The sequence below is a fragment of the Ursus maritimus genome, unplaced genomic scaffold, assembly GCF_017311325.1.
Source record: "Ursus maritimus isolate PB19 unplaced genomic scaffold, ASM1731132v1 scaffold_17, whole genome shotgun sequence".
Classification (NCBI taxonomy): domain Eukaryota; kingdom Metazoa; phylum Chordata; class Mammalia; order Carnivora; family Ursidae; genus Ursus; species Ursus maritimus.
The window spans coordinates 42,605,811-42,624,556 of NW_024424119.1; the positions used below are offsets into that span (position 1 = coordinate 42,605,811).

The 18,746-nt window shown below is 47.1% G+C and overlaps 1 protein-coding gene across 1 annotated transcript in view; it reads left to right on the forward strand.

The window, feature by feature from the left end:
* Positions 1 to 18,746, forward strand: part of PAPPA (pappalysin 1) — a 236,192-nt gene that overhangs the window by 49,081 nt on the left and 168,365 nt on the right. Inside the window, 3 exon segments of the mRNA XM_040631792.1 lie at positions 5,065 to 5,210; positions 9,612 to 9,905; positions 17,323 to 17,515. Coding sequence (XP_040487726.1) covers positions 5,065 to 5,210; positions 9,612 to 9,905; positions 17,323 to 17,515 — 633 coding nt within the window.

Genomic DNA, 18,746 nt, shown 5'->3' on the forward strand with positions numbered 1-18,746 from the left:
GCATGTCCTAAGCCCATTTGAATCAGAATACTCTTTTCCTTTAAACATGCATCTGCTTCTTGTGGATTTAGCCCTCTGTAGACTGTGATTTGGAAAACACGGATCTAATTCACAAACTCACTGAACAGATAGGGATTCTGAGCTGCAGACCGGGCCGCAGAGGGTAGCGGGAGAGGCCCGACACTCGGGCAGTGCAGCCTCTGCACAGGGGAGCTCGGCGGAGGGGCTTCAGTCCCTCCCGTGCGTGACTGTCGAAGCCCATGCACCCTTGCAGAGAACTGTGCCCACTTGAGTGAAGAGGTGACTTTACTCCTTTGCGCAAAAGTGATGCTCCGCGTGGGCTCCTGAATGGAGGTTTGCTGTCAGGCCCTCTTGTGTCCCTTCTGTAACGCCTTGGGCAAGTCACTTCACTTCCCTGAGCCTAGACTCCTTCCTGTTCTGAAGTGACACAATTTAAGAGACTGGTACCCAACACCTGCTAATCAGTGGTCTGGCTTACTCGCTCGCTCGGCTCTCACTCAAGTTTGAGGGAGCACAGAGGTATGAAGACTTGGTCCCCACCTACTTGAAGCTCATAGCCTGATGGAGAGGACAGGTACTCATGGGGAAGATAACACAAAGCCAGGTGATGAGTGCTAGAATCAGAAGGGGGAGGCTCTGAGGAGGGAGAAGTCGTTGTCAGCTAGAGGTGATGATGATTTTGGTGCTGCTAGTAACTAACAGTGTAATAACAGTCACGTGACAATAGCCTATGCTAATGAGTGAGTGCCTGCTACCCATCAGGCACTGCGTGAGGCACTTTCTCTGTGGCCTCTAGACCGTCTGTGACTGTCATCCTCCCATTTTACAGGTGAGGGTGGTCAGGAGTGGATGCAGGCTGGACTTTGCAGGGACGATAACATTTTAGAGGCAGAGATTCAGGAAGGAAGGTTGTGAGGCGGAAGAGGGAAACTAACGGGCGTGCGTAAGGAGTGGGCATGATCAGGGGAACCTAGGGGCTCCAGGGACGAGGACACCATGAGAACTTGAAGTTGAGGTTGCTGGAGGAAGAAGAAGGTTGGGTGGTGGGGATGCGATGCAGGAAGCTGAGACCCCGACGACCACCCAGGGCCAGATAATAGGAGGAATAGGAGACCGGCACATAGAGGGGAGCGTGTTCACAGGCTGTGCTGAGCTATCCCATTGAATCCTGCTGGTCTGCCAACTGACCCTCGGAGAGGTAAAGCACCTTGCCAGTGGACATGGGTCTGTCCTTCCAACTCTGGGCAGTACTGGCACGTAAATTAATAAACATACCGAGATTTTGGATTTATCGATTTTTATGGAGCCTGGGTAATGATTTTTTTTTAATGGATTTGACCCATTTGCAATATACACATAACCTTCCCGCAGGTGCAAAATGGAAAGCCAAGGGGTCCTGAGCAAGTCTTTTTCCTTCCCTCTTCACCAATCTCCCTAGACTCCAATGACCCTTCTCTATTTGACCTGTGCTTTCACCTCCATTTGTTGACAGGAGGAATTAAACATTCTCTTCAAGAGGTAGGGGAAGAGAAGAAAATACCCACATGGACTCCTGCCCCCCAAGATTTTCCCTTGATGTGTTGGGGAGACACCCAGCTTGGCTCTGAATTGGTGGGAAGACCTCTGCCCACAGAAGGAAAGTTCTTAGCCACAGAACTGTTTTCCTTTGGGTGGGTCCCCCCTCAAAGAAACAGAGAGAAGAGAGGCCCTGGGAGAGGGGGGGCAAGAACCTGGATGGCTGCCATGGATTCTTCCTCTTGGGGGAAATGGAGGCTTCACAAAGTGTGAAAAAAAACCCACATACAAGCAAGGGAGAGGCTCCAACATCCCACATGTCTGCCTTGGGCCAGGATGAGTACCACCCCTTGAAAAGATTGGCTTCTGCAATTACAACTGAATAAACAACCAATTAAAATGTCTCCCCCTCCCCACCTCACCCCATCTCTTCCTCTCACGAAGCTTTCTCAGCCTAGAGCGGCAGGGCAAAGAGGTGACTTTGTCTAATAACATCTGTGTGCTCTGCCTGAGAGAATGCTTAATGGAAACGGACAAATCAATTAGAAAAAAATAAATAATGTGGAAAGGGCTGATCCAAGAAAATCCCGGCTTCTCTTTGTTTTCATTCACCCACGCGTTGTTTCCCTTTGCACCGTGGCCCTGCATGAGCCTGGAAATGAGGGTGAGGCTGTGGGAAGAATTGGACACGTCGAGATTTGTGCTTGGCTTTGTCACTATTTATGTGATCTCTGAACCCCTGTTCCTTCATCTGTACAATAGGGATAAATAATAGGAATAGCTAAATACCGATTGAGCTTTTCTACATGCCAGGTATTGTTCTAAGTCCCTTACGCTTCCTTTATTATGTCCCAAGTTCTCTGGGCAGCCCGATGAGGTAAATCGTTTTGTGTGTACAGAAACTGGGGTATAGACAGTGAAGTGAATTGCCCAGGGTGACCCACACATCAGGTGGAGGAGCTGGATTCAAACCCAGGACTCTGGCTTGAGAAGGAGTCATTGTACCCACTATGCTGCATGACTTTAAATACTGCAGAAATGGGATGACAGGTGTTCGTGAGCACAGAGGCTGGCATACAGCCACTGCTTAATAAATGTTGGTTTTCTCTTTCCTTCTCTGGTCTCCGAGAAAACTGGCCAAAACTCCTTATGAAGCTTCCAGGCTAAGAAGGTCAGGGTTAGGATTTCCAGGGAGAGAAAGCATGGCGGCAAGATTTCGGGTCAATATCTAAGTGTGTGGCTATCCTTGAAATTGGTCAGTTCAACCCAGACATGACTATGACCTCTCTTGGCCCTGTCTGTATCTCTAACTCATGTTTACTTTTTTTTGAAAAGCTAGAAAAAAATTACAGTCACATGATCAATTATGGGCTCTCGATGATGTTAAGGGATGAGGAGGGCTCTCTAGGTCTCAAATGTGTCCATTCCCGTTGGAGTAGCGGTGTGGGTCTGTGACCCACAGGAATGCTCTGTGACCCACAGGAATGCTCTGTGACCCGTCAGGTAGCTGCTGCTAATCCCAGTGTCTTAGTGAGGAAACCAGGGTCTCACAGGAAGGAGTCTGGGACCTAAATATTTTAGCTTTTTTCTTTCCCAATGTAAATTCAGCCCCATCAACATCTACTGAGCGCTTGCCCAGTGGCAAGCCCTATGCTGAGAGCTGGGTAAACAGAAATGGATAAGGCACATTCCCTGCCCCAGGGAGCCACAGACAGTGGTGGATATAGACAGTGGAGTGAGGGTTTGGAATGGTGTGAGTGCCCGTACTTATAGGGGGTGGGTGTGTGTAGAGATGGTAAAGGAGGCAGAGGGGAGATGCGAATCAGGGAAGCCTTCCTTGAGGAGTGGTACCAGCATGGGCTTTGGATTTGTTCATCGGGGGACAAAATGCGGAGCAGAGTCCCTGACAGAGGGAACATCGCGAGTGAAGGCTCCGCAGATGATGCATCATCATGGGTGTCCCCAACCCACAGTGGAATATTCGGGAAAGGGGGCTGAGAGAGATGGGGCTAGAGAGGGAGGCAGCATCTTGGAGGCCGTGCTGGGGACCTTGGACTTACTCTTTCACATACAGGAGGCCCTTCTACGACCCCAGGAGGGAAAGAGAAGGGAACCGTCATAAGTATTCTACCAGCCAGGATTTGTGTCAACCCTTTATGGACAGTTAGCATTACGAAAAGGGGAACAACTTCCAACTCACTGTGTGACCTTAGCGAGGTCTGAAGCCTAAGTCTCTTTTCCCTCCTCTGGACTATAGGCATCATAATACTACCTACTTCAGTCTTTTTAAGATAGATGATTAAAGGAGATAAGCCGCATAAAGTTGGACCACATAGAAGGGCCCATCCCACGTTAAATATCATTATTCATAGACTACATCAAGCTGCCTACTTGCTTGTTTATGTATGTTTTTATTCATTTATTTATTGATCCATTTCCAACCGTACTCAAGAAATGATTATCAGCTGCTCACAAGGATACATGACAGCAGCCATAAATGGAGGCTCAGAGGCTCGAGAGAGGAGGGAGCTGGATACCTCCATGGATTTAGGAAATGATCTGTTGGGTACTCTGCCTGGGGCTGATAGAAAGCTTTAGCATCTCAGTGGTGATGGGAGAGTCATACTCTGTGAAGGAGGAGTTCTTGTTTACTGAGCACCTAGGATGTGCCCAGCCTCTTTCCAAAGACCCTTTCTTCCTCTCACCACCACGTGTTCGTTCTGTGTAGTAAGGAGCTGATGAAGATAATGGGGAGTTAGCTCACTTTCTGGATACGTCAGTCTGTAGTGGCAGCCACTCCAAATACAATATCCCTCTCTAATGCCATTTTACAGACAAATGAATAGAGGCTTACAAAATGCAGAATCATCCGTGGGGGGACAGCTTGATGCTCAGTGACAAGGGCACAGGTTTCCAAGGTGGACAGAATTGGCTTTGAAACCCAGTTCTGCAACGTGGGGCAACCTGTTTAATCACATGTGGACCACATATTCGTTATCTTGTAAGCAGAGCAATAATGCCTCTTTGCAAGGTTGGTATAGACATGCAAAGCAGGCCTCCTAGGGCAGCTCTGTGTTTGCCAAATAAATGGTCTGACGTCCATAGTGAATGAGTGGAATAGAGAAGAAGCCAAGACTAGAGCACATGTTGTCTTTTCCATGGTCTTTTGTTCCTGATTTGCATCCACATTATGTGGCCCTGCCACCGGGCAAGAGAGCAGAGTCCTTAAGGGCAAGGATGTGGATTTTAAATAAATCTAGGTTCTGAACTGAATTCTGCTATTTATAAGCTGAGGAAACTTAACCATGTCTTTTCAACTTACAAGGACTTAGTTTTCTTAGCTGTACGATGGGATCATCTCCACTTACCTTATAATATTATTGGGGGAAGTCATTGAGGTGATGTGTGTAAAGTGTTTAGCGAAGTGCCGGGTGCGTAGTAGCTCTTAATGACTTGGGGGAATAGCTGTTATTTGAATAGTACGTTTTTTGGATGGTGATGACAGCCAAGGTTCTTTTTCTGTTACAGAGCATACTTGGATGTTAATGAACTGAAGAACATTCTTAGACTGGATGGATCAACACACCTTAATATCTTCTTTGCAAACTCCTCGGAGGAGGAATTGGCAGGAGTAGCAACTTGGCCATGGGACAAGGAGGCCCTAATGCACTTAGGTGAGAATTAGAAACTTCTTCAGGAGGAAATTGGATTAGCACAGGAGTACCTGTAGTGGTGATGATAATGGTGACGGTGACCATGACGATGGTGATGGTAGTGGTGATGGTGAACGATCTCTTTATTGCTTTTTAGTGTACAGAACTCCTTAGTGTTTCTTATCTCATCTCAACCACCAAGTGTTCCTCTGAAGATAATAACATGATATCATTAGCCCTGTTTTGCTGACGAGGAAACTGAGACCCACAGAAAGAACAGGGCTTACCCAAGGTCACACACAAGTCCATGGCTGAGCCACATTTGGAGTTCAAGTCTCCCACTCTGTCCATCGATAGCTTTCTTCTTCTTCCCCTTGCCTCTTAGCACACGCAGGTATCTTCCCAGCCTGGCCACGACACGGTGCTGACATGGCCAGTCAGGGCTTGGCTTGAGAGATACCAAAGAGACAAGAGAAAGTGAGTTTAAGAACTCCTTGTTCCTCCGTGTTCTCCCAACACCACCAGGAACTCTACTTACATCCAAAGTATTCATATCCATAAACCAGACATATGTTTACACGAACCCATCACCAAGAGTCAGAAAAGACAATGGTTTCTGAACGAGGACCTGTAAGTAAACACTGTAGCTCTATAATTTTGATTTTTCCGTGCTCTCTTGCAGTACACGTCTATATGTGCATGTGTGTTTTTGTAACTTGTGCATATTTGAAATCACAGCATAGATAAAATTTTATGAGGTTTTGTTTTGTTTATTTGTTTTACTTCATATCATGCTACCTACATTATTCCACATGGTAGCAGTCTTCTGATCACTTCCCATCCAACTTTTTCATTTCACATCACAAGACAAAAACATCCTTCCGGGTTATTTCCATCTCTCTAAAGGTGATGTTTTTAGGGACGCCCAGGTGGCTCAGTTGTTAAGCATCTGCCTTCGGCTCAGGTCACGATCCCGGGGTCCTGGGATCGAGCCCTGCGTCGGGCTCCCTGCTCAGCGGGAAGCCTGCTTCTCCCTCTCCCACTGCTTGTGTTCCCTCTCTCTCTGTCTCTCTCTCTGTCACTGTCTCTCTCTCTGTCAAATAAATAAATCTTTAAAGAAATAAAAAATAAAAATAAAGGTGACGTTTTCAATGACCACACAATATTGCATTGAGTGAGGGCGTGACAACGTACTCAACCTTTTTTCCCTTAATAGAATGTTCCCATTGTTTACACCAGTGGATAGCAATGCCTCCCTCATCAAGCTTCTTCATCTGGGGAGGTTAGGGCTCAGGAGAGTGACAGTCCTTGGTGTTCCAGAGGCCTGCCCGCCCCCCTAGTGATACACCAGGGTCCAGTCACCACCTTCAGTCTGCAGAAACGAGGGACTGTGCAGGTTCACATGATGGAGACTTCAAACCCTAGAGTTAGTTCCCTCTGGACTGCTCTCACTTCCCCACTTGTTTTTAAGGGAAGGAAACCAATATTTGTGTGTGCTTATGTGTGTGCACATGCGTGAGTGCCTGTGTGCAAGTGTGTTGTGATGTAAACAGAGCTGGAGACAGAGAAATCTGTAGTCTTTCTCAGCTGGGGGCATTTTATCCCCTGGGAGACATTTGTCCATGTCTAGAGAGAGTTCTGGCTGCTACAAATGGGGGAATGCTACTGGCATCTAGTGGGTAGAGGACAGCGATGCTGCGAAATCCAGAGATTGAGCAAGAAAGAATCATCCAGTCCAAAATGTCCATCATGCCGAGGTGGTGAAACCCTGTGATAGATGGTGGATGAACAGACAGGCAGACAGACAGAGGCTGAGCAGAAAAGAGCATGCCACGTAGGCATCCTTGAAGACAGATGATTTGTCACATGCCTGGTATGACGTATGGGAATCCTGCTGGCCCAGAGCAAGACACGTGGTGGTTCTCAGCTATGATTCTGCTTGGCAGTATGGCCTTAGGCAAGTCTCTTTCCTTCCCCGAGTCCCAATTTGCTCAGATTTGAAATGAACAGGTTAGACTAGATGGTTTCCAAAGACACTTCTCAGCACTGAAACGCTGTCCTGTTGGGACAGCAACTGAAAGGCTCGTGGTCAGAGTCTTAGTAGGCTTCTAAAGTTGGAGAAAAATACTCCTGATGATTCCGTGAATTTCCGAGGCTGGCTCAGGACCAGGAATACAGAAGGCTATAAATCCATAGCATGTTACAGTGTTTCAGGATGACGTCAGGCTCCAGCTATTTCACCTTTTAAGAGAAGCAATGAAACAGGACTCGGGCTGTGTGCTGAGCCCTGTGCAAAGGGGTGAGTCAGGAGGGGATGAGGTAAAACAAACAAAGCTGGCCGGGACATTAAGTCTACAATCCTGTCATTATCCCTGGAAATACCTGTGGGGTCCTGCACCTTCCCACCCCCCTGCCCAGCACCTCCATGTTGAGCCTCATGGAGAAACAGCATCACTGGCACCGTTGTAGCTGTTTGTTTTAGAGCTCACCGGAGATGCAGAGTCACTTTTCCAAGATCACACAGCCGGGGTCAAGCAGCATGAGGGTTGCTAACTGCTCCGGGCCCCCAGCCCCCAGCCTGCCATCTCCCCATCCCGAGACATGTTGGCCAGAAGCAATTCCTCCGCACTAACCCCAATCAAACCCAACTTATTAGAACCATACATATATTTTTACCCTCCTTTCCTGCTGTGATGCCATGATCCCTGGAAAAAGCCTTGGGTGGGAAGGGGATTATGTTTCATATTATGATTGACAGAAAATAATTGAGAGAGATTTCCTGTCTCAATTTCTCTTCCTCCCTGCCTGCCTCTTCTCACACACGCGCGTGTGCACACACCCCCACACACCCTCTCATACATCTTTATCTCTGTGCTAGAAGGCTTTGAGCAGTTCAGAATTAATAGACTCCATGAGCCCCATGACTGAGCAAGCTCGCCCTCCCGGCAGTTCAACCCAAGATAAAACCCCCCCACGCCTGCCAGTTCAAATCAACAAGGCCTTGCCTTATCACCATTCTTTATAAGACACTGTTCTGCACTTAAAAGCATGACTTACAGAGGGTTCGGACCTGAATTTTAACCTTCTCGTAAACACATTTGGATTTTAAAGTTTAAATGTCTCCCTACCAGCCTCTCTGTGTTTCTCTAGTGCCTAAAATGAACATGAAAAATGCCGTCCATTGAATCTGCTGAAATCTGTTCCATCTATCTCCCTAAGCTCAGCCATGCTCAGTCATTGAAGACACGTGGGGTAGACCATGGCTTCTCAAGCTAGAACATACAGACGAGCCATCTGGGGCCCTTGTTAGAATACGGAGTCTAATTCTGTAGGTCTGCAGTAGGGCTCGAGATGCTGCATTCTTAATCCCTTCCAGGTGATGGTCATGCTGCTTATTCTCAAGACACTCTTCGAGTCATGGGTAGTTAGACACCCACTGACCCACTTCAAGTCATGAGTAAGGCACCCGCTAACTGTGAAGTGCTATGCAAGCTGCTTACGTGTGCTTAGTTAGACCTCAGAAGACTTCTTTCGTTGGGTTAATGTTCAGCAAAGATTCAACACACATGTAATGAGATGGCATCTTCCAGGCCCTGTGCTTGGCATTCATGGTAGAATTCATTAAGAGGCCTGGCTCTGGAAACTAAGGATCTTGGGCTCAAATCCCAACTTGACACTTTGCTAACTCCCGATCACGAGCCAGCTGCTTCCCTAGTCTGGGAATCAGTGTCCCTCCTGTGGGTTGTGAGTAGAGTAAGTGTGATTATACACTTGAAGCACTGAGCAGAGGACCCAAGGACATATGCTAAATGCCCCAGAGCCATTGGCTGTAATGACACTGGCATAATGATGAACTCAACATGATGTTGGCCTTCATGAGTGCTCACTCTCAGAGAGCACCGGAGATGAAGAAGTGGGATTCAGGGATGGTAATCAACTTGCTCCACGTCCTAGCATTGGTGAGGGCTGAGTGAGGACTGGGACCAAGGTATCTGACCATGAGGGCTTCAGTTGGACCAGACTGTATAGAATATTTGTAAGCCAGGGTGTGCCTTAGTGTTGAAGGACAAGGTAGCAGCAGAAATGTCCACCAGCCCAGAAATCAAAGTCCTTAAATACTGATGATGCCCATTTGTTAAGTAGTTTGAGGTCACCTTGGTTAGGTTGTCTTACTTCTTCAGGCATTGGTGTTTTCATTGGAGAAATGAAGGGATTGCACAGAATGACTCTTGAGACTCCTTCCTACCCAATCACTGATGCATTTCACAAGTCATAACAGTTCTCGGGGCAGTGGAGTCACAGGGTGGAGAAGCCTGTTGTTACCTTGGGCAGCACCTCATTTACCTGTGATTGATTGGCAGATTTCTGCACCAGGAAGCAGAGGGCCCCACTTTGCTTAATGCTCTGATTTTCCCCTTGCAGGTGGCATTGTCTTGAATCCGTCTTTCTATGGCATTCCTGGGCACACCCACACCATGATCCATGAGATCGGGCACAGCCTGGGCCTCTATCACATCTTTCGAGGCATCTCGGAGATCCAGTCTTGCAGTGATCCCTGCATGGAGACGGAGCCCTCCTTTGAGACTGGAGACCTCTGCAGTGACACCAACCCAGCCCCAAAACACAAGTTCTGCGGTGATCCGGGGCCAGGGAATGACACCTGTGGCTTCCATAGCTTCTTCAACACCCCTTACAACAACTTCATGAGCTATGCAGGTAGGGCCCCCCACTGGGCCGGGCGAACGCAGCTGGGTGTCACACACAGGCTCCAGTCCTGGCTCAGAGGAGCCTTGGGAAAGCTGCTTTCCTTTTCTAAGACTTCTTCATCCCAACAGTCCCTCATCCCAGATAATCAGGATGTGACAGTCCTTGTGTGAGATCTCAGGGGTTCGTGGGAGCAGTTGCATCTGACATCTGCTGAGAAAGACACACTTTAAGGAGCCAACTGGGACCCAAGGTCAGGAGACCGAGGTGGAAGTTCCAGCTCTACTACTGGGTCACCTGGTGCCTTTGGGTCTGTCACATCCCCCTTTCTGGGTCTCCCTTCGCTCAACAAAATGGTATCTTTGGATCCAAGGAATCTTGGAGAGGGTTCCCCTAATTTTTGCAGCTGTATTTTTCAAAGCTGGTGGTTACTGCAACTTTATCTTTTCTCTTTTTTTTAACTGCAACTTTTTCTTAAATATAAAGCTCTTATACTCTCCTTTACTCTTTTATTACAAAAAAAAAAATAGAATGCTTTTGGTTTTGCAAATCCAAAATTATGCGAGAGGGGTACTTTCTTTTCCTAACTGCATGTATCCTGTCAAAACCCTTTTTTATACCATCAGTAATAGCATGAAGGACTCATGCTTTGGGTTCAAGGATGTCCTGTGCTTCTTTTAGAATATATCAAGGCCACTTCTAGCCCTTGGAGCATTTTTGGAAAGTTAAAACAGGGCATCCCTTTCTCAAAGCAGTCTCAGCCTTCACCACTGGCCTCTTAGATCCAGAATCCTAGTGTAGGACCCAGTCCACAAATTGCACATGGTAGCCCAGCATTGAGTTCCATTATAATGTTCGATTTCGGTGTCTTTTGTCCCCAAGAAAGCAAGTGAGTTCTGTGAAAGCAGAGATTGTCTCTAACGTACCACTGTATTCCCAACACCTGGCACAGAGCCTGGTGCTTAATAAATGTGCGTTAAGAAGATAGGGAGGAAGGGAAGGAGAGAGGCAGGGAGGGAAGAGAATAAATAAATTCTCATAAAGATATAAGAAAGCGATTCTTATCAATAATAATATCTCTCCTTGTGTAAAAGTTTATGGTTCATAAAGAACATTCATACACACTAACTCGTGTAACTCACAACAAATCTGTGGGGGCAGAAACTATCCCCATTGTACAGTTGGCAGTACTGTGGCTCACTAAAGTCATTTGCCCCAGGTCACACGTCTGACTCCGGGCATTTTTTTCATTTACGCTTGTGTGGGGTTTGAGGTCTCCCATCTCTGCTCGAACTAGGAAAGCCCTCTTCGCACAGTTTTCCATTTCTTCTTTGGGTTTTGCCTCAGATTGCATTTGAAGAGAGGATTGTGCTGCTGAAACCCCACGAATTCGATGATCGCCAGTAGGTCCTCCTGCTTTCCCACATGGGCTGGTGACCTCTGGAGTTTAAGGCCCCTACCGTTCAAACCTGAGGTCTCCAGAATGGTCAACAGCCCAACCCTCGAACCAGAAAGGGGTCTTTAGGTTTAGGTCTTTTAAAAAGACCACAGTGCTGGGTATTTCCTCAAAAGCAGATTTCCCACTGGACTCGCATTCCCAGCCAAGTCCACATCCCACATCCGGTGCCCTGTCCCCTCACACAGCCCTGCTTACGTTCCGTTTCTATAGCACCTTTCCTTGGCCAGCTCAACGCACATGGAAAATAAACAATAACATGAATTTGGAAGCTTGCCGGATGCTTAGGGGCCTCGGAGCTGCCACTAGCTACCAGACCCCCATAAACTAAATCTTTTTTTTTGTTCCCCTTTGTACAGATCTAAAGGGTGATTGATTTACTGTTGTTTTTTTAAAGGAACCCCTCAGCTCAGTGACCCATTAACAGCAGAACTAATTCACTGAGCTACGATAACAAACTTACACCCGCAAAAGCATATTCAAGGCGACCACGAGCTTTGAAATGTTTGTTTTCCTTAGGATCTCTGATAGATGAGGTGACAAAAGCAGCTGGATGAAATTCAAAATGCAGAACAGGATCGGGTTCTCAGGGCCGGGGAGAGGGGCTTTGCAGTCAAGGCCAGAGGGTGGAGACCCCGCTGGGTCAACTGCTTGGAGTTCCTTCCTTCCTTCCTGGGTGCTTCGTCCTCAGGCCTGGTCGCTCGAGGAGCAAAGAGTCTAGAGCGGTGCTGCCCAGTAGAACTTTGGGCAAAGATGGACATGTCCTCTGTCTGTGCTGTCCAGTATGATCCCGACCGGCCCGATGTGGCTCGTGAGTGCTTCAAGCATGGCTAGTGAGACTGAGGAATTGAATTGTTCATCTTCAATAACTTTAATTAATTTAAATTGAAATAACCCCACCGGGCTGGTGGCTGCCATATTGGTCAGCGCAGGTCTACGATCGGTATCGAGTGCCTGGGACACACTGCACACTGTGTGAAACGCCTCATAGGCTTCTCTTGTAGAATCCTCAGAATAACCCTCTGAGGTAAGGGCTCTTATTACTGAACCTGTTTTACAGATGCAGAAAGTGTGGTTTAATGTAGCTTAGGTAGCTTGCCCAGGGTCGCCCAAGAAGAAGGTAAGCCTTTTTCACTGCAGAGCCTGTGCTGTTGATCAGTAAACATCTGGCTCTCTTTCTGATGCTAAGGCACGTGGGGAGGGCCCCGAGTGCTCGGCTCCAGCAAACACCAGGCAGGTGATGGGGGCCTGCCCTAGTTCAGCACCAGGCGCCTATGGTCATCTTGAGCTGCTGGATAAGCCCTGGGCTGATGAAGAGCAGAAGCCCAGACTCTACTTCCTGAAGATGATAAGCCATAGGAGGCCCCCCAAGAGCACCCTCCAGTCAGGGCTTCCTCAAGAGTGCGGGAACCAGGCCTTGTCCAGCCTACAGGAGCAAGTGTCTCGTGACCATTGTTCTGCGTATCAGGACCTTTCAATGTGCACATATGCTTCGACCCTGCAATCCCAGCTCTTAGGAATATATCCAAAGGGAAGAAATCTGTTGATTTTGTTAAAGATTTGATCAGAAGAATGTTCTTAGCAGTGTTCATTGTCCAAATATCAATTAGGTATTTGCTCTCTGCCAGGCATGAAGAAAAAATGCTTATATGTGTGAAAAATTAGAAACTGCTCGCAAGTCCAATGAGCACGGATTGTTGAAATAAATCACAAGGCATCTGTATGATAGAACGTTATGTGGCTGCTCATGATAATGTAGGAGATGAAAGAGAAGTGTGAACAGAAGCAGAGGAACACAGTGGTGCAGAGCCCGACGTTCCGGAGCGCAGGCATTGGACGTGACTCCTCCATGCGTTAGCCTTTGACCTTGGGCAAGTTACTTCTCCAAGCCTCCCTTACTTCCCGGATGCCATGGAGGACAGTCACACCTACCTTGTGTGATAGTAGGCGTATTCTTGCAGATCAAGGATTTAGAACTGTCCTTGGTACCATAACTAGTGCTCAGTAAATGATAATTCGTAGGGCTGTTTGTTAATTCTTTAATGTGAACGTGGTCGCAGAGCCTCTTATAGACCTGGCATATGTGTGTGTGTGTGTGTGTGTGTGTGTGTGTGTATGTCAATGTGTTTGTGATAATGAGAATTATAAATATTCACATGCAATATACATACACACAGACCTATGTACTAAATACTGATAGTATTATCTCTAGGTAATGAGTTTAGAGTTTATTTCTTTGTAACATTTTGGGCATAGTCCCCATGTTTTACAGTGAATATAATCATTTATTGCTATTACTATTATTATCACTATCATTATTTAATGAAAACCAAAAAGGCAGGGGCTCTTACAAAAGGCAGCTCCGTTACCCCTGCATTAGACACGGGTTAGCTTGTTAAATGTGCTCATTAGCTTTAGGAAGCAGTTACATCACTATTCACGGTGTTATCGTGGGTGAAAACGAGGCCGGCCGGGGTGGCGGCCAGCATTTTGCTCCCAGTTCCACAGCACAGGACTCAGCAGCACACGGCAGCACTGGGCCCCTGGCCTGCCCACCACCCCCCCATCCTCTGTAGTCTCCATGCTACAGAGGGAAATGTGTTCTGGAGAACAAAGTTCAGTCAGCAAACTCAGGACAGAGCACCGATAGTATGGGGGCTGGTGCAGGCTTCCCCAGTGATGAGATCCCCAAAGTCCTCTCTGCTGAGGGATAAGATGGGAGCCAAAGAACAAGATGGACTGGCTGGTCCTGGAGCTCAGATGTCGGGAGGGGAAACGTGTGGAGGCAGGAAGCCAAGAGGGGCTGACTCGAGACATGAGCTAATTGAGACAGAGCATTTGTGATAAACGGAAACCCTTTGGTACCTCCCCCCAAGATCCTGATAGCAGCTAAGTCTCTAAGCCGTGAACCCTGGGACAGACGTTCTCAGACTTCTGTTTTCAAGTTCAGATACATTTCTGTTCCCCTACCAAGTTCTTTTTTTTTTCATAATAATATTTTTATTATATTATGTTAGTCACCATACAGTACACCCCTGGTTTCTGATGTAAAGTTCGATGATTCATTAGTTGCATATAACACCCAGTGCACCATGCAACACGTGCCCTCCTTACTACCCATCACCAGTCTATCCCATTCCCCCACCCCCTCCCCTCTGAAGCCCTCAGTTTGTTTTTCAGAGTCCATAGTCTCTCATGCTTCATTCCCCCAGCAAGTTCTGTCACCTATGTTTTTCAAACTCTTTTTAATTGACAAACATGGAAATGGCTAATTTTTAAGTCACAAAAGGAAAATGCACTTCTTTGGGGAAAAGAAACAAACAAACAAACCAGAGTATTTGGAGAGGGGGAAATGCTGTTTTTCTCCTCCATTCATCTTGATAAATACTTTATGTGCTCCAGCTCTCTGAGTCCCCACAACAATTCTATGGAGTGGAGTTGATTGAAATGTCCCCAAATTATACCTGAGGGACCTGAGTTTTAGAGTTACTTCCTTCTTTTGGAAATGACTGATTAGTATTGTGTTCAGTCCCTGTTTCTTAACGTACATAGCCATTCCCCTATTAATAGACAGATGTGTTATTTCTGATATTTTTACCATTATAAATGATGCTTTAAAAAATATCCTCATACCTATATTTTCCCCATGTTTGTTCATGAATATGTCTATTGAATTCCTGAATGTGCTATTGCTAGATCAAAGAGAATGAATATTTTACATTCTGAGCTTTTTTCCCCCCTGCTTCTCGTTTTCTAATGTACACACACGCACACACACGCGCACACACACACACACATAGGCACTGTCCCCATCATGAGGCAGTGAGCTGTTACTGAGCATTATCATGGTTCTTCGTGCTCTGCTCCCCTTAGCTTTCAGCTGAGTTCTGAGATGAACGTTCTTGGTATCCTCATCATCTCCACCTACAGATGGGAGAACGGAGGCCCCCAGCACGTGGATTCACTTGCCCATTTGTCTCCAAATCCTTCACACACTGGTCTAACTCTTTACCCGTACTTTCTTAGCCATTGTCCCTTCCCCTGCCTCTAACCCATTCAGTGGCTTTTCCAGAGGTACTTTTTTGCACTAAGAAGTGCAAAGTTCATAGGAACAAAGAAAAACATACCTGATGATCTGGCCCTTCTTAGGCTGAGACGTTTGGACTCTATTCTCCAGGCAGTGGGGAGCCATGGAATGTTTGTTATCCAAGGAGTTAGATGGCTGCATGTGGACTTGAGAGAGATGTCTGTGACTAAGGGTACTTGTTAAGGGGCAGTGGACTCTTCTGCTTTCTCCGGACCTGTGACAGACATGCCCAAGGTGCTAGACAGGGGACCGCTGTCAAAAATTACTAAGGGGATCAGAAGGAGCTTCTGTGTATTAACTCCTTTCACTCCTGCCCCTTCCCCAGGCTGGATTCTCAAGGTCCCACCCAACTACCCAGCACCTGCCCAAACTTTTTTTGTTTGTTTGATAAGGGGAAGTGAGTTTATGCTGTAGGATTCCCAGTGGCGGGTTTATTTTCAGATCCGGCGAGCCCCGTGCTCCTCCGTCTGGGGCCCAGCTGCGGAAACCCTGACCAGGCAGACGCCTCTGGGAAGTGGTGTTTTTGGAAACCAAGCCAAAACAGTGCCTTGTTCTGGCCCCAGGACAGTTGAATGAAGCTGTTGGAGGAGTAGACAGGAGGCAGGCTTCTTCCTTGGGAGGCGAGGCTTGGACGGTCTTCAGTCCACATCGTAGAAAAGAGAATAGGGTTGAAGGTCATTCAATCTAAAGACATTTAAGAGATTGTACTGCAGTCCACTCAGCCTCGGGCTCACATCCTGTTTATCAAGCACCTGCAGGATACTTTTCCCGTACGGGGTCTCACCGATGCATGGAAAGAAGTTCTCATATTGATTACAAACATGGTTCTGGAGTCCAGAATGCCCCGGGTTCAAATCTCAGATGTATCCCTAATATTGTGATTGTAAAAAAGTTGCTTAACCTTTCTCAGTCTCAATTCCCTTATCTGTAAAATGGAGCGAATCATAGTATTTACTCCCCAAACAGTGGGAGCTTTAAATGTGTCCAAAGCACAGTGCACCATGCCTGGCTTATACTAAGCACACAGTGAATAGCCAAGTGAGAGGACTGTCCTCATTCCCAGCATGGACACTGAGCCTGGATTGTTCCTAGGGCTGCCTGCCTGTCTGGCTCTGCTCACTGCAAAGGACACCATGTCCCTGTGGTCCTGCAGCTCCCTCTCTTACAGTCCCTGACCTTTCTTACTCCATCTTAGCCATGCAGTCTGGATGACCTCAAGTACCTCCTTCTTCAGAAGCCTCCCTGGGTCACTGTCCTTCCCCACGGTGCTGTCTCTTGTTCACCGGTGGTCAGCATCACAGACTTTCACAGTCTTCCGATAACCTTGACTCGTACTACAAACTCGCCTTCACTCTGTAACTAGACTGGTCGCTCCTTGAGAGCAGAAACGTTTTTAAGTTTCATCTTTCTGTGGCCTTTGACCCAGAGCAGAAAATATGGGATAGATGCTCAGAAGGTTAGTTTGAAGGACATTATCACTTTGTCCACGGACAGTGGAATGAACAAAAGAGCAGGTCAATGAATGTGAAGGAATGAGTGAGTGAATAAACAAAGGAATGAATGACTGGGAGATTTGGGGTGAGTAGTGAGGGAGGGATGGAATAAGGGAATGCATGGCTTACTGACCAGGGATTTGGGGGCCCATGGAAAGCCGTTTGTCTGGCCCTTGTCCTTAACTATGACCTCTGGGCCACTCTGTCCCATCCCCTTCGCCTGTTCCCTCCTACCTGTCTCCAGAAGTGATGACTGCGCTCATTTCTTCACAGACCATTAGCTCTTGAGCACTGGAAGAGGCCAGCTCTGCATTGGCAAGGGCTGGGGTGCTGTCTGGCCCCCTGGGAGACATCATGCAGCCGGTTCTTATCTCTCCCTGTGCCCACTTGCAGATGACGACTGCACAGACTCCTTCACACCCAATCAAGTTGCCAGAATGCACTGTTACCTGGACTTGGTCTACCAGAGCTGGCAGCCCTCCAGGAAGCCGGCACCCGTTGCCCTGGCCCCCCAGATCGTGGGCCACACGACCGACTCTGTGACGCTGGAGTGGTTTCCCCCCATCGATGGGCACTTCTTTGAAAGGTGAGTATGGCCTGTGCAGTGTTGATCCCTCTCTTCTCCCAAGGAGAGGGAAATCCCGAAGGGAAGCGGTCTTGGAGAGGAGCGTGGCTGTTTTCTTTGTCCTTGCTCTTGTTCATCTGAAGCCCCCTAGCACCTAGCCGTGACTGGTTCATAGAGACACGTGTAAACTTGGGAGTCAGGATAAATGAAGGAGTGCTAATCAGAATTAATAACTAAAGATGCATGCTTTCAATTAATGGATGTTTAGCTTTATTTTATTATGAAACACCTGGAAAGTTTTATTGCTAGAACATCTTCTGGATAGAGGTACCGGCCTCATCTCTGTAAGCTCAGGAGTTGAAATTGCCTCTGGTCAATGCACAATTGTGAGAGATGTATAATAAATATTATATATGAAGGTGTATATGTGTGTATATGTGTATATTCATGCATCATATGTAAATACACATTATATAGTACATATAATTAGAATCGTTGTGCCTAGTATTTTGTTGTAGAATGGAGGGTAGAATTTTTAGAAGATCAGGGATCATAAAATGAGGCACGAGAGTTCTGCTCCCCTGTCTTTCACTTACTTACTGTGCTGCCGTGGGCAAGTCACTTTCCCCCTTAACTGGTCCTCTCCAGCAGGAAAGTGGATCTAATGATTTCTCAGCAACCTGAAGATGGGGACCTGAATCCAATGGTCTCTTGTGGTGCCTTTCAGCACTGGACCCCCTGAGGAGCTCAAGCTTTAAGGGAAACAGATTCTGAAGAGTCAGGAAAACAGATTAAGATGATGATATCTACACTTGGCTATAATTTAGGGCTTATTAGTATATTAATCCCCATCCCAGCCCTTCTTGGGCTCATTTTATCCAACACCGATGATACACCATTGATGATGGTAAAAGTAATAACCAGCAAATGATTAACTAATAAGTCTCTGTGACTATGGTTGTTGCCATTTATCGAGTCCTTACTCTGGGCCGTACTCTGTACTAAAGGCTTTGTATGCAGTCTCCAGTAACTATGAAAGGGGAATCATCAAAGAGCATCTGGGTGGCTCAGTCGGCTGAGCCTCTGACCCTTGGTTTCATTCAGCTCAGGTCATGATCTCGGGGTTGCAAGATTGAGCCCCACCTGGGGCTCTGTGATCAGCGTGGAGTCTGCTTGGAATTCTCTTCCTCTCCCTCCTTTTCTTCCCCTCCCCCTCCTTTGCATGTGTACTTGCTCTCTCTCTCTCTCTCTC